The sequence below is a fragment of the Cebus imitator genome, unplaced genomic scaffold (genome assembly GCF_001604975.1).
Source record: "Cebus imitator isolate Cc_AM_T3 unplaced genomic scaffold, Cebus_imitator-1.0 Scaffold75, whole genome shotgun sequence".
In the NCBI taxonomy this organism is placed as follows: Eukaryota; Metazoa; Chordata; class Mammalia; order Primates; family Cebidae; genus Cebus; species Cebus imitator.
The window spans coordinates 3,363,510-3,376,301 of NW_016107390.1; the positions used below are offsets into that span (position 1 = coordinate 3,363,510).

The following is a 12,792-nucleotide window of genomic DNA, read 5'->3' on the forward strand; positions in this document are numbered from 1 at the left end:
CAAGGCCAACCTTGCCCTCAGTATGGCACCATTCCCTGGAGTGATCAGTCAGCTACCTGGGGACAGGTTGATGACATTGGATTGCTTCTATCATAGAAGGGGCAGCGGTTTGTCCTTACTAAAACAGACACTTACTCTGGATGTGGATTTGTCTTCCCTGAACACAATACTTCTGCCAAAACTACTATGTGTGGACTTACAGAATGCCTTATCCACCGTCATGCTATTCCACACAGCATTGCGTTCTGATGAAAGAATTCAATGCTACAGCCAAGGAAGTGCAACAATGGGCTTATGCTTATGCTTACGGAATTTTCTGGTCTTACTGTGTTCCCCACTGTATCCAGATGCAGCTGGCTTGACAGAGCCATGGAATCGCCTTTTGAAGAATCAGTTGTGGTACCAGCTAGGGGGCAATACCTTGCAGCGCTTGCAGGAAGCTTCTCCGGAAGGCTGGAAATGCTCTGAATCCGTGTCCAATATACGGTGCTCGCTCTCCCATAGCTGGGATTCACAGATCCAGGAATCAAGAGGTAGACATGGGAGTAGTGTGACTATGGTTACGCTTAGTAACCCATTAGCAAAATGTTTGCTTACTGTTCTCAGGACTTTATTCTCTGCTGGCCTAGAGATCTCGGTTCCAGAGGGAGGAATGCTCCTGCTGGGAGACACAGTGTTCCCGTTGAACTGGACTTAAGACTGCTGCCCAGCCATTGTAGGCTCCTTGTGCCTCTTGAGTCAACGAGCTAAGAAGGAAGTTACGTTGCTGGTTGGGGCGGCTGATTTGCATTACCAAGGGGAAACTGGACTGCTACTCCACCTCTCCACAAAGGAAGACTGTCTGGAATACAGGTCACTTAGGATGCCTCAGCATTACCACACCTTGTGATTAAGGTTAGGGTAAAACTACAAAAAACCCAATCCAGGCAGGACTACTAACCACCAGATCCCTCAGGAATGGAGGTTTAGGCCACTCCACCAGGTAAAGAACCGTGACTGCTGACTTGTGTGTTGAAGTCAAAAGGAGCACAGAATGGATAGTAGCAGGCGGCAGTTATAAAAACAGGGCTGTAATCACCATGTGGCCTCTTTTTTTTTTTTTTTTTTTTTGAGATAGAGTTGCCCAGGCTGAACTGCAGTGGCATGATCTCGGCTCACTATAGCCTCTGCCTCTTGGGTTCCAGTGATTTTCCTGCCTCAGCCTCCCAGGTAGCTGGGATTATAGGCACAAACCACTATGCCTGGCTAATTTTTGTATTTTTAGTAGATATGCGGTTTCACCATGTTGGCCAGGCTGGTCTCAAACTCCTGACCTCGTGATCTGCCCGCCTTGGTCTCCCAAAGTGCTGGGATTACAGGCGTGAGCCACTGTGCTTGGCGGGAACTCTGCATTCTTGGGAGAAGTTTATTAATTAAGTGGTTATTTGGGGGTGAGTGAAGAGGGAGCCAACTAGTGTGCTGGGGAGCTAGGGGAGGGCAGAGGTCCCCAGAAGCAAAATGTAAGGTTCCTGTCTTTGGGATCCTTTCCTCTCCTTAGAGAAGACCTTTTAGCTTTCTGCCAGAGGAGCTGATGCCTAGCTGTCAGGCTTTCTTCATGCCAAGATAGGGGTGTTAACTCCTGCAGACAAGCTTCCAGTTAATCCTTTTTACCAGTCCCACATCTCACTACAGCCCCATGCTATACCTGAGTTTCTCCATCCACAGCCCCTTTAGGGTCCCTAGTGCCAGTCTTCTTCCTAATTGGCTGTGACCCCCAGGTTCTTTTTTATTTTTCCCAGCAGTGGTGCAATGATTGCGCAGATGCAATGATCTTCTTACCTGAGCCGGCGTATAACCACTGGCCTAAGTGTAATATGGTTTGCCAGCATCAGCAGTAAGACTGGGAGTGGGGCTAAAAATCAAGTTCTCTTAAGGCTAAATCTTGATTCGCTGCTCTAAGCTCACCAACTTAATCTGAAAAGAATTTGCTGCATGTAAACATTTTAGGATTATAGTCATCTGTATATACACTTACATTAAAAGTAGTTCTGCTCCCATTAACTTAGTCTAAAAGAGTCACCTAAGAATGCTAGACATTCTTTTGTTCAAATGCCATGGTTATTTTAGTTTCAAAGCGTTTCTTTCAAAGCCGCTTCTCTCTTCACAACAGTAGAGCTCTGGCAGTGAATTAAGTGGTCGAGGATTCAGTGAAACTGTGGCTAATTTCTGGTTCCAATCTGGAATTGAAAACAAATTAAGGATTTATTTTAAGACTACTCACTCCTAATTTTTCACACACTGTCCTTTTAGCAATTGTGCACAATAACAAAATAACTTACAGTGTTTAAGACAAATGAATGCATTTAAAATGTTGGAAAAGGACTCGGTCAAAAGGTTGCTTTTTTGGTTAAGTCTCTGATGAAGAGGCATATTATTGAATTATGCCAAAATATAAGATGAAACAAATCACATACATTTGCATTTCGACATCCCATTCTGTACCCCCAAACCTTTTTAGTGTCACATTATCAGTGCGCCATTTTGTATCACACTACACTTGTTGCCATCCCCAAATTCTTTTTTTCTCTTTTTAGAGGTTTCTTTGTTTTTTCAAATTGTATTGACTATAAATCTTTGGACTGAAAAGTTCAGTGAACCCCAAACAGAATAAACAAAGTTCAAAATCATGCAAAATCAATCACTATATTATTTAGGAATAGATACATATGTAGTGAAAACAATCAATAGCAAAGGCAAGATGAACACAAATTCAGGACAGAGGGTATGTCTGCGGAGAAAGATGGTGGACCCAAAGGCTTTAAGTATACTAGTCAATTATTTTTCACGACTGACCTAAGGGATAAATATTTTTATTATTACTCTTTAAATTGAATATATAGAAAATGTTTTTGGCAGGTATGATAGATATCACAATAAATAGAAAATAGGCCTGACATGGTGGCTTCAGCTTGTAATCCCAGCACTTTGGGAGGCCGAGGCAGGTGGATCATTTGAGGTCAGGTTTTCAAGACCAGCTTGGCCAACATGGTGAAACCCCATCTCTATTAAAAATATAGAATTAGCCAGGCATGGTGGCAGGCTCCTGTAATCCCAGCTACTCGGGAGGTTGAGGCAGGAGAATTGCTTGAACCCGGGAGGCAGAGGTTGCAGTGAGCCAAGGTCGTGCCATTGCACTCTAGCCTGGGCAACAAGAGCGAAACTTCGTCTCAAAAAAAAAAAAAAAAAAGGGAAAAGAAATCAATGAAGTTCATCCATTCTTCTTACAATAACACAAACCAGAAACCTAGGAGTCACCCTTGACCACTGTCTCACCAACCAAATCCAATTAATTATTACCCTCTATCTCTCCCACTCCCTCTGCCACGCCCCACCCAAGCCACCTGGACTCACCTGAAACACTGATATCCTTTCACCTTGCTTAGACTCCTGCTGTCATCCAACCTCCAGACAGCAGCCAAAGAACACACTTTAAACCTTATCTTTCTTCAACTGGGAGTCCATTTCACCATCCCCTTTGCTATCAGAAGCAACAGAGTGACAAGTACATTGCTCAAGGCCACACAGCCAGGAAATGGCAGAGGCAGAACTCAAAATCTACTGGTCTTACTTGAGAATTCACATGTCTTATCCACCCACCATCCTGCCATCCCTAAATTCATACCTATTGGTGTTCCTTCGTATTTTATAACCTCAAATCTATAATCATTAACAGTTTTGCTTATCTAAAGATAAGGATTCAAAGAGGACTTTAATACAATTATTGCTCAAGGAACCAAAGACTAGTGTTTCAATAGCATTGTAACAAACCTTTTTTGCTTTTGAGACGGAGTCTTACTCTGTCACCCAGGCTGGAGTACAGTGGTGCCATCTTGGCTCACTGCAACCTCTGCCTTCCGGGTTCAAGAGATTCTCCTGCCTCAGCCAAGTAGCTGGGATTACAGGTGCCCACCACCACCACCCCTTGCTAATTTTTGTATTTTTAGTAGAGATGGGGTTTTGCCATGTTGGCCAAGCTAGTCTGGAACTCCTGACCTCAAGTGATCTGCCCACCTTGGCCTCCTAAAGTGCTAGGACGGTCCTAATAATAAATTTTTGTTACAATGTAACAGAGTAATTCTCAGTGGTACACTGATATTGCCATCTCAAAAAGATTAATTTGCCTAAGTATACATAGCTTATAAGAGGTACAGTCCACATTTAACACACAACAGACTCCAAAATCATCAATCTTTCACTGTTCTAGTCTACCTTCCTTAGTGCTTCAAGAGTATCTCAAGAAATTAACATTTCTGGATATTAAGAATGGACAACATTTCACTAACCCAAGGAGTATGAATAGAAATGAAATCTTTGAGGATTTTTTAGATTGAATCAAGTGTGATTCTGTCTGTAGTTAGCAACGACATGACTTTCCAAGGTTTACTATGGAGTCAAATAGCAATGCCTTAGCCTCCCAGGGTGCTGGGATTACAGGCGTGAGCACCGCACCCAGCCACTTATTTTTATCCTTTTTGCAGTTGAGAATATTGAGAGTCAGAGAACCTAAGGACCATGCTGTTGGTAAAGACATATATTTTATCTTGGAAAAATGAGTTATTTGAATTATTTGGCACCGGGGTAAGTAATACAAGGGTAACTTTCTTCTGAGGGTCCATCTTATCTCTAAGTATGCTGTGTTCTGGAAATATAATAAAGTAGTTTATAAGAGTGAGGAATTCCACTCAGCAGCTCTTCATGATCCTTGTAGGATGTACAATGGGGTTGAATCATACACAATTTAACTGGGTGAACTCAACAGTAAATGTGAGAACAGTGGGTGTTATCAACCCTGAAACGTGCTACACAGATCAGGGATGCTATGGAAAGAAAGTGTGAAATGATTTTTTGGATTTCCTTACCATCTGACAAAATGCAATTATTGTTTGTGTGGATTTGTGGTGGTGACTCCTTTGAAAGTCATTGTTGAAAAATATATGAAGAATTAGTTGATAGCCACAGAGAAACTTTAATCACCTTGCTGAGAATTCCAGGTATTCCAAATATTTTGATGATTTAGTATAATCACTCTTCAACAATCAAGAAATTTTGTCTGTTTGATTTTTGAGATGGAGTTTCCTTCACTCTGTTGCCCAGGCTGGAGTGCAGAAGCACTGTCTTGGCTCACTGCAACCTCCTCCTCCTGGGGTTAAAACAATTCTCCTGCCTCAGCCTCCAGAGTATCTGAGTATCTGGGACTATAGGCATGGGCCACCATGCCTGGCTAATTTGTGTGTGTGTGTGTGTGTGTGTGTGTGTGTGTTTCAGTAGAGATGGGGTTTCACCATGTTGGCCAGGCTGGTCTCAAACTTCTGACCTCAAGTGATCTACCCACCTCAGCCTCCCAAAGTGCTAGAATTACAGGTGGGAGCCACTGCACCTGGCCAGTCTAAAAGATTTTTCAAGGATAACTTTGATCATGTGTGATTTTTACCTTGTGCACTGATTTTAGAACTTAATTGCATTAGTCTTTTACAGATATTTATTATGGCATATATTTATTCTTGATCAATAATACTAACAGAAACTAACATTTTTGAAGGTATAGTAAGTAATATTACATACAGGCATAATGCTTAAATTCTTTTTTTTTTTTTTTTTTCTTATTTAAAAGGGCATCTTTTTTTTTTTTTTTTTTTTTTTTTTTTTTTTTTTTTTAGGCAGAGTCTCACTCTGTCACCAGGCTGGAATGCAGTGATGTGATCTCAGCTCACTGCAATCTGTACCTCCCAAGTTCGAGTGATTCACCTGCCTCAGACTCCCGAGTAGCTGGGATTACAGATGTGTGCCACCACACCCAGCTAATTTTTGTATTTTTAGTAGATACAGATTTCACCATGTTGGCCTGGATGGTCTGGATCTCCTGACCTTGTGATCCTCCTGCCTCAGCCTCCCAAACTGCTGGGATTACAGGTGTGAGCCACCCCGCCCAGCCACTTAAATTCTTTATATGGATATTTCAATTCTATTAGGGAGGTACTATTTTTATCTTTTTTGCAGATGAGAATATTGAGAGTCAGCGAGCCTAAGGACCATGCCGTTGGTAAAGACATGTATTTTATCTTGGAAAAATGAGTTATTTGCATTAGTTGGCACCGCGGTAAGTAATACAGGGGTAACTTTCTTCGGAGGGTCCATCTCGGCCTCCCAGGCTCTGTTCCCATTCTCTGGGAACAGAGCCTTCTCCGTATCCTCCACTGTGTCTTGCACAGTCAGTGCCCAACAAATGCTTCCTAAGGAAATCAGTGAAATTACGTGTGCCGAGAAATAATTTTAACTAAGGAAGAATTTCTTAAGCAATAGCCATGATCTATCATGGTCTACATTTAATCAGACACCTCAGAGAACTGAACATGAAATACACATCCTTGCTCATCCAGACATATCTTCTGCCCTGAGAATCGGATCAAACACTGGCCAAATGGTTAGGATAACAGCCTGTACTTTGATAAACCATTTAATATTCTTTCTCTTATTCTGTGAAAAACTCTTCCCCAAGGAATCCTTGTCAAGCCTCTTGCAGACCAGCCCTTTGCCTGCCTATTGTTGTTTCTACAATTATTGCCACCTAAGCATCTCTCAAATGTACCTAAATCTACTGCTGACACCCGTCATCTGTTGCCTAAATCACTGGTTCTCAAACTTGGCTGCACTATAGAATTATCTGGGGAGTTTTGAAAACTACTGATGCCTGGGATCGCCACCTTGCCACTTTGCATCCAGATACTCTGATTTAACTGGTATTAGGTATAGCCTGGGTGTCCAGATTTTTTAAAACTCCAAAGAATGTGGCCAAAATTAAGAATCTTTAACCTGGCTGGGTGCAGTGGCTCACGCCTATAATCCCAGCATTTTGGGAGGCTGAGGCGGGTGGTTTGCTTGAGTCCAGAAGTTCGAGACCAGCCTGGGCAACATAGTGAGACCCTGTCTCTACAAAAAATACAAACATTAGCTGGGTGTGGTGGCACGTGCCTGTAGTCCCAGAGACTGGGGGGCTGAGGTGGGAGGATCACTCAAGCCTGGGCTGCCAAGGCTGCGGCGAGCCAAGCTTGCACTGCTGCTCTCCAGCCTGGCCAATGGGAGTGAGACCCTGTCTCAAAAAAGAAAAAATCTTTAACCTAACCACTGCAATTGTCTCCTGGCTCTCCACATCTAGTCTTTGCCCCATGCTGCCCCCATCCTGTTCCTCCTTTTCTTCTCCACAGTTAGAGTAACATTTTCAAAATGATTTAAAAAAATTTTTTTGATTTCCATAAGTTTTGGGGGGACCAGATGGTGTTTGGTTACGTGGTAAGTTCTTTAGCAGTGATTTGTGAGATCCTGGTGCACCCATCCCCCAATCAGTATACGCTGAACGCACTTTTTAGTCTTTCATCCCTCACAAAATGAAATTGTGATCATTACTCCTGCCCTCCTTAAACCTTTTCAACAGTTTCCCATTAGTCTCAGACTAGAGACCAAAACCTGAATATGGCCTGTAAAGTCTTTCTTACTCTGGTCTTGCCATCTCTTCAGCCACATCCTGCTCCAAGATCCCTCCTGATTTCTGTGCTCCAGCACACTCTGATTTGTTTTAGTTCCTCAAATGTGTCCTGCTCCTTCCTGCCACAGGGCCTTTGCATATGCTGTACTCTCTGTGTACCGGTTTGCCTACTCTGCCCAGTTAGCTTTTAGCTTATCCTTCGGCTCTCTGCTCATCATTTCCTAAGGGAAACTTTCTCTGACTTATTATAGGCTCTTATACCACCATAAAGACTCCGCTTCATAGCATTTAAGGCAAGTAGACTTTTATGGTTATTTATTTTTTAGAGCTGCGGTCTTGCTATGTTGTCCAGGCTGGAGTACAGCAGTACAGTCACAGCTCACTGCAGCCCCAAATTCCTGGGCTCAAGCAGTCCTCCTGACTCAGCCTCCTGAGTAGCTGGGACCACAGGCGCTGCCACGTCCAGTTAATTTTTAAATTTCTTTTGCAGAAATGGGTTCTCACTGTGTCACCCAAGCTGGTCTCAAACTCCTGTCCTCAAGCGATCCTCCCACCTTGGCCTCCCAAAGTGCTGGGATTACAGGTGTGAGCCACCACACCCATTCATGATTATAGGGTATAGAAATCTTTTGTCTGTTTTTGCTTCACGGGGTATTCCTAAAACCTGGCACATTGACTGGGACTTGAATAGGCTCTCCAATTATTTACTGAAGGGGTAAGTATGGATGAGTGAAAATGTCTGTGGCATCAAATATATCACCAAGTCCAACTGATGCCACCCCAAAAGTATCTCTGGAATCCATTTATTTTTCCTTATGTTCCCTGCTGGTCCCAGCCAGCATCATCTCTGGTCTAACCTACTAAACTGTTTCTCAGTGGTCTGCCTGAGAAACTTTCCCCTCCATTTTCCCTTCTAAACAGTGTCCTCACAGCAGCCAGAGTAATGCAAATAATGCCTTGAAAATATAATAAGTCGCCGGGCGCGGTGGCTCACGCCTGTAATCTCAGCACTCTGGGAGGCTGAGGCAGGCACATCACAAGGTCAGGTTAGACCATCCTGGCTAACACCGTGAAACCCTGTCTCTACTAAAAATACAAAAAATTAACCTGGCATGGTGGCACGTGCCTGTAGTCCCAGCTACTCAGGAGACTGAGGCAGAAGAATCCCTTGAACCCGGGAGGTGGAGGGTGAGGTGAGCCGAGTTCACGCCACTGCACTCCAGCCTGGGCGACACGGCGAGACTCCATCTCAAAAAGAAAAATAAATAAATAAATAACATATAGGCTGTCATTCTTCTGTTAAAAATCCTTCAGTGTCTTAGCATTGCTCTTAAAATAAAATCCAGTTGCTTGATCACTCTGTCACTCGTTACCGTCCAAACAACACTGGTCTCCTTTCTGTTCCTCAAATATGCCAAGCCCTTCCCAGCTTCCAGGCTTTTGCACTTGCTGTACTTTTGCCTGAAATGCTCTTTATATGACTCATTCTTATTTTTCAGGGCTCAGCTAAAATTGCATAGACATTTTCCCTGACTGCCCTGCTTAAAGTAACTTCCTTTAGCTACCCTCCGCTCCCTGCTTATTCCCATGCAGCACTACCACAATCTGTGATTTGGAAAAAAAAGTGCACTTGGCTATGCTCTATATCACCCACCAGAATGTCAGTTTGTGGAAGCAGGTATCTTGTCTGCCCTGGTCACTGTACTCAGCAGATAGCAGTGTCTGGTTTATAATAGGTGCTCAATAAACAACTAAATCATACTGCGGTCACGAGCTTCCAGCACGGACCCCAAGGACTCTTGCCCCCTGGTATTCATTCCTTGTGTAATCCTCTACACACTGCTTTAGAGCTGGCTGCAACTGTCATCAGAAGTGACAATGTGTGACTTTTGTTTTTTGAGACACAGTCCTGCTCTGTCACCCAGGCAGGAGTGCAGTGACACGATCTCAACTCACTGCAACCTCTGCCTCCTGGGTTCAAGTGATTCTGCCTCAGCCTCCTGAGTAGCTGGGATTACAGGCATTGGCTGCCATGTCTGGCTAGTTTTTGTATTTTTAATAGATACTGAGTTACACCGTGTTGGCCAGGCTGGTCTTGAACTCCTGATCTCAGGTAAACTGTCCACCTTGGCCTCCCAAAGTGCTGGGATTACAGGTATGAGCCACTGTGCCCAGTCAAGAAGTGACTGTGTGACTTTTGAGACTGGGTCATAAAAAACATTGTGGTTTCCACCGTGGTCTCAGATTGCCCTAAGGGAAGCTAACTGCCATGCTCGCAGGACACTCAAGCAGCCCCATGGAGAGACCCACATGGAAAGGCACTAAGGTCTCCAGTCAACAGTGAGCACCAGCACAGCAACCACGTGTGCAAGCCCCCGTGGAGGTGGATCCTCCAGCCCCAGTCAAGCCTTCAGGCAAGACTGCAGCCCCCACCGTCATCTGACCGAAACCTTAAGAGAGACCCCGAGCCAGAATGTCCCACTGAGCAGTTCTCAAATTCCTACCCACAGAAACCATGAGAACATTAAAAAAAAAAAACAACAACAACAAAAAACCAACATTAATGTTTTTGGTCACTACATTTTGGAATGATTTGTTACTCAGCAATAGATAACACATAGACATTCCATCAACAATTCAATAAATAAAGAATGCATATATAAACATAAATCATCTCTAGAACTGGTCCGGCTGCAAGCCTCCCTGAACAGGGGACTACCTGAAGCTGTTTCTCCTCTCACGGTGCCCAGGCTGCACCACTTTCTGGTACCATATTTTTAACTGTGCCTAGATCCCAGCTTGACTACATGTCTTCTGCCTAAATCCATTATTTCTATCAGAGGCATCAACAATTTTGCAAAAATGAGAGGTTACAGAGTTGTCTTTCATTTTTCACCTATAGTCCCAACTACTCGGGAGGCTGAGGCAGGAGAATTGCTTGAACCCAGAAGGTGGAGGTTGCAGTGAGCCCAGATGGCACCACTGCACTCCAGCCTGGGCGACAGAGTGAGACTCCGTCTTAAAAAAAAAAAAAAAAAAAAAAAAAAAAAAAAAAAAAAAAAAAAAAAAAAAAAAAAAACCTGTCAATGAAGTAATTCATCCCAAGAACTAAAATTCAGAGCACTAATGACAGCAGGAGCACAAGCAATGTTTAAATTGCTGTCTGCATGTCCTCGCCAAGGTCCTATACGTCAGGAGACTCAGTCCCTTTCAGTATTTTTTTACATGCTGCAGCATCAAACGTTACAAGGGGAACTTAGAATTTCTGAAACATGCCTCCAAATGTCAGATCATTGTCATAAAGTTTGAAATCAGGAATAAGAAAAGTTCCCTAACAGTATGTTTAGGCACAATAATGATTTTGTCATGTGACAAGGGGTCAGTGAAGAGGGGTCAACCAGGTGTGGTGGCTTACACCTGTAATCCCAGCACTTTGAGAAGCTGAGGTGGGAGGATCACCTGAGGGCGGGAGTTCAAGACCAGTCTGGGCAACATAGTGAGACCCTGTCTCTTAAAAAAAAAAAAAAAGAGTGGTCAGAGTTGAGGCTGTGTCTTAATAAGGATATATGCCTTTCCATCCCTGAAGTCTCCTCTGCAGGGAGTTATGTAGGGAGGAACGTTGGGAGGCCCTGTAAATTCTTCCTGCACCCAGAAACACACATATCCACGCCCCCAACTTGACTGGTCCCAAACAGGCTCCCTGAGACAGCAAGCCCACACAAGAGGCTGATCTGTGGCCCAGGCAAGGTTAATCTCAGAGAGTTAAGAGCAGTCGGCCTGACTTACCAATCTCATAAAACGGCAGAGAATAGTCTCTTTGGTAAGTGGTTTCTTTATACCATGATTCGGCAGGCTTTGAATGTCTTCGAAAACAAATACAGCGAATGAGTGTCTGTTGGTCTAATTGAGGCTGATAGTGATATTTTCTCTTGGGTGGAATTGTCAAGTCTATGAGCGGTCTACATGGAAACAGAAACAGTTTGCTGAAAACCCAGTAGAAAAAAGCAATCCATTTTCTCATCAGCTTAATCCATTCTCTGGAGTGGCCATGGGGCTAACAAGGGAGTATTGACAAGACTCCCACAGCTCTAAGACCAGCCCTGGCAAAGCTTCAGTACATAGTTCAGGGACTTCTGCTCCTGTTCTTCCCTTTAGCCTCCCTCCTCTCCAATCACGGGTCCTAGGAGGTGATGTGCATCACACTGTCCGCTAGACCCACCCATGTGCAGCCACTGCCCACACTCCAGAGGTCCCGGTGCCCTTTCCCTATGTAATGGTTCTATGGATGTTTGGTTGCTTTAAGGAACCAATGCAGGGCTGGGGTGGTGGCTCACGTCTGTAATCCCAGCATTTTTGGAGGCGGAGGGGGGCAGATTGCTTGAACTCAGGAGTTTGAGGCCAGCCTGGCAACATGGCAAAACCCCGTCTCTACAAAATAATACAAAAATTAGATGGGTGTGGTGGCATGCGCCTGTGGTCCTAGCTACTAGAGAGGCTTAGGTGGGAGGATCCCTTGATCCCAGGAGGCAGAGGTTACAGTGAGCTGAGATCAAGCCTGGGTGACAGAGCGAGACCCTGTCTCAAAGACAAAAAAAAAAAAAAAAAAGAATCCAGTACATCTGGTTATCTGGTTAGGGTTAGACTAACCACTGTGTGCCTCTTGGGGTTTGACAGACCTGAAATTGGTTATAACCTTCCTGGACCCCTACTCAAATAGATATCCCTTGGGAAAGAAAAGCAAACAGCAACCAAAATGTAATGGCAAAATATCGCTTGTGGCAGTATAGTTTCACAGGCACAACTCTGGTGATACATATTAAAACCTTGAAAATGTGCACATATTTTGTCCGGGCAATTAGATGTCAACAAAGACTTAGCTCTAAGAATGCTTGTCAAAGTGTTTTTATGGTAATAAAAGAGTGGGGACAACTTTCACGTAAAAAAATAGGAAATTATTTAGACAATGACACAGAAATATGTGGGAATGGCATGCCACCATACCAGGCGCGGTGGCTCACACCCGTAAACCCAGTGCTTTGGGAGGCCGAGACTGGCGGATCACCTGAGGTCAGGGGTTCAAAACCAGCCTGGCCAACATACTAAAACTCATCTCTACTAAAAATACAAAAGTTAGCTGGGCATGGTGGTGGACCCCTGTAATCCCAGCTACTTGGGAGGCTGAGGCAGGAGAATCGCTTGAACCCAGGAGGTGGTGGTTGCAGTGAGCTGACATCACCCCATTGCACTCCAGCCTGGGCAAAAAAGTAAGACTC

General features: G+C 44.1%; 1 protein-coding gene across 3 annotated transcripts in view; it reads right to left on the reverse strand.

The window, feature by feature from the left end:
• Window positions 1–1,275: 1,275 nt before the first annotated feature.
• Window positions 1,276–12,792, reverse strand: part of CUNH1orf100 (chromosome unknown C1orf100 homolog) — a 26,943-nt gene continuing 15,426 nt past the window's right edge. Inside the window, exons 4-5 of one of the 3 annotated variants that reach the window (XM_017532102.2) lie at window positions 11,306–11,478; window positions 1,276–2,216 (exon numbers count right to left, since the gene is read on the reverse strand). In XM_017532102.2, the coding sequence (XP_017387591.1) occupies window positions 2,098–2,216; window positions 11,306–11,478 (292 nt within the window). In that variant the 3' untranslated portion in view covers window positions 1,276–2,097. The remainder of the gene's footprint in view (window positions 2,217–11,305; window positions 11,479–12,792) is intronic. The other 2 variants (XM_037739828.1, XM_017532103.2) reach the window with 2 other exon arrangements.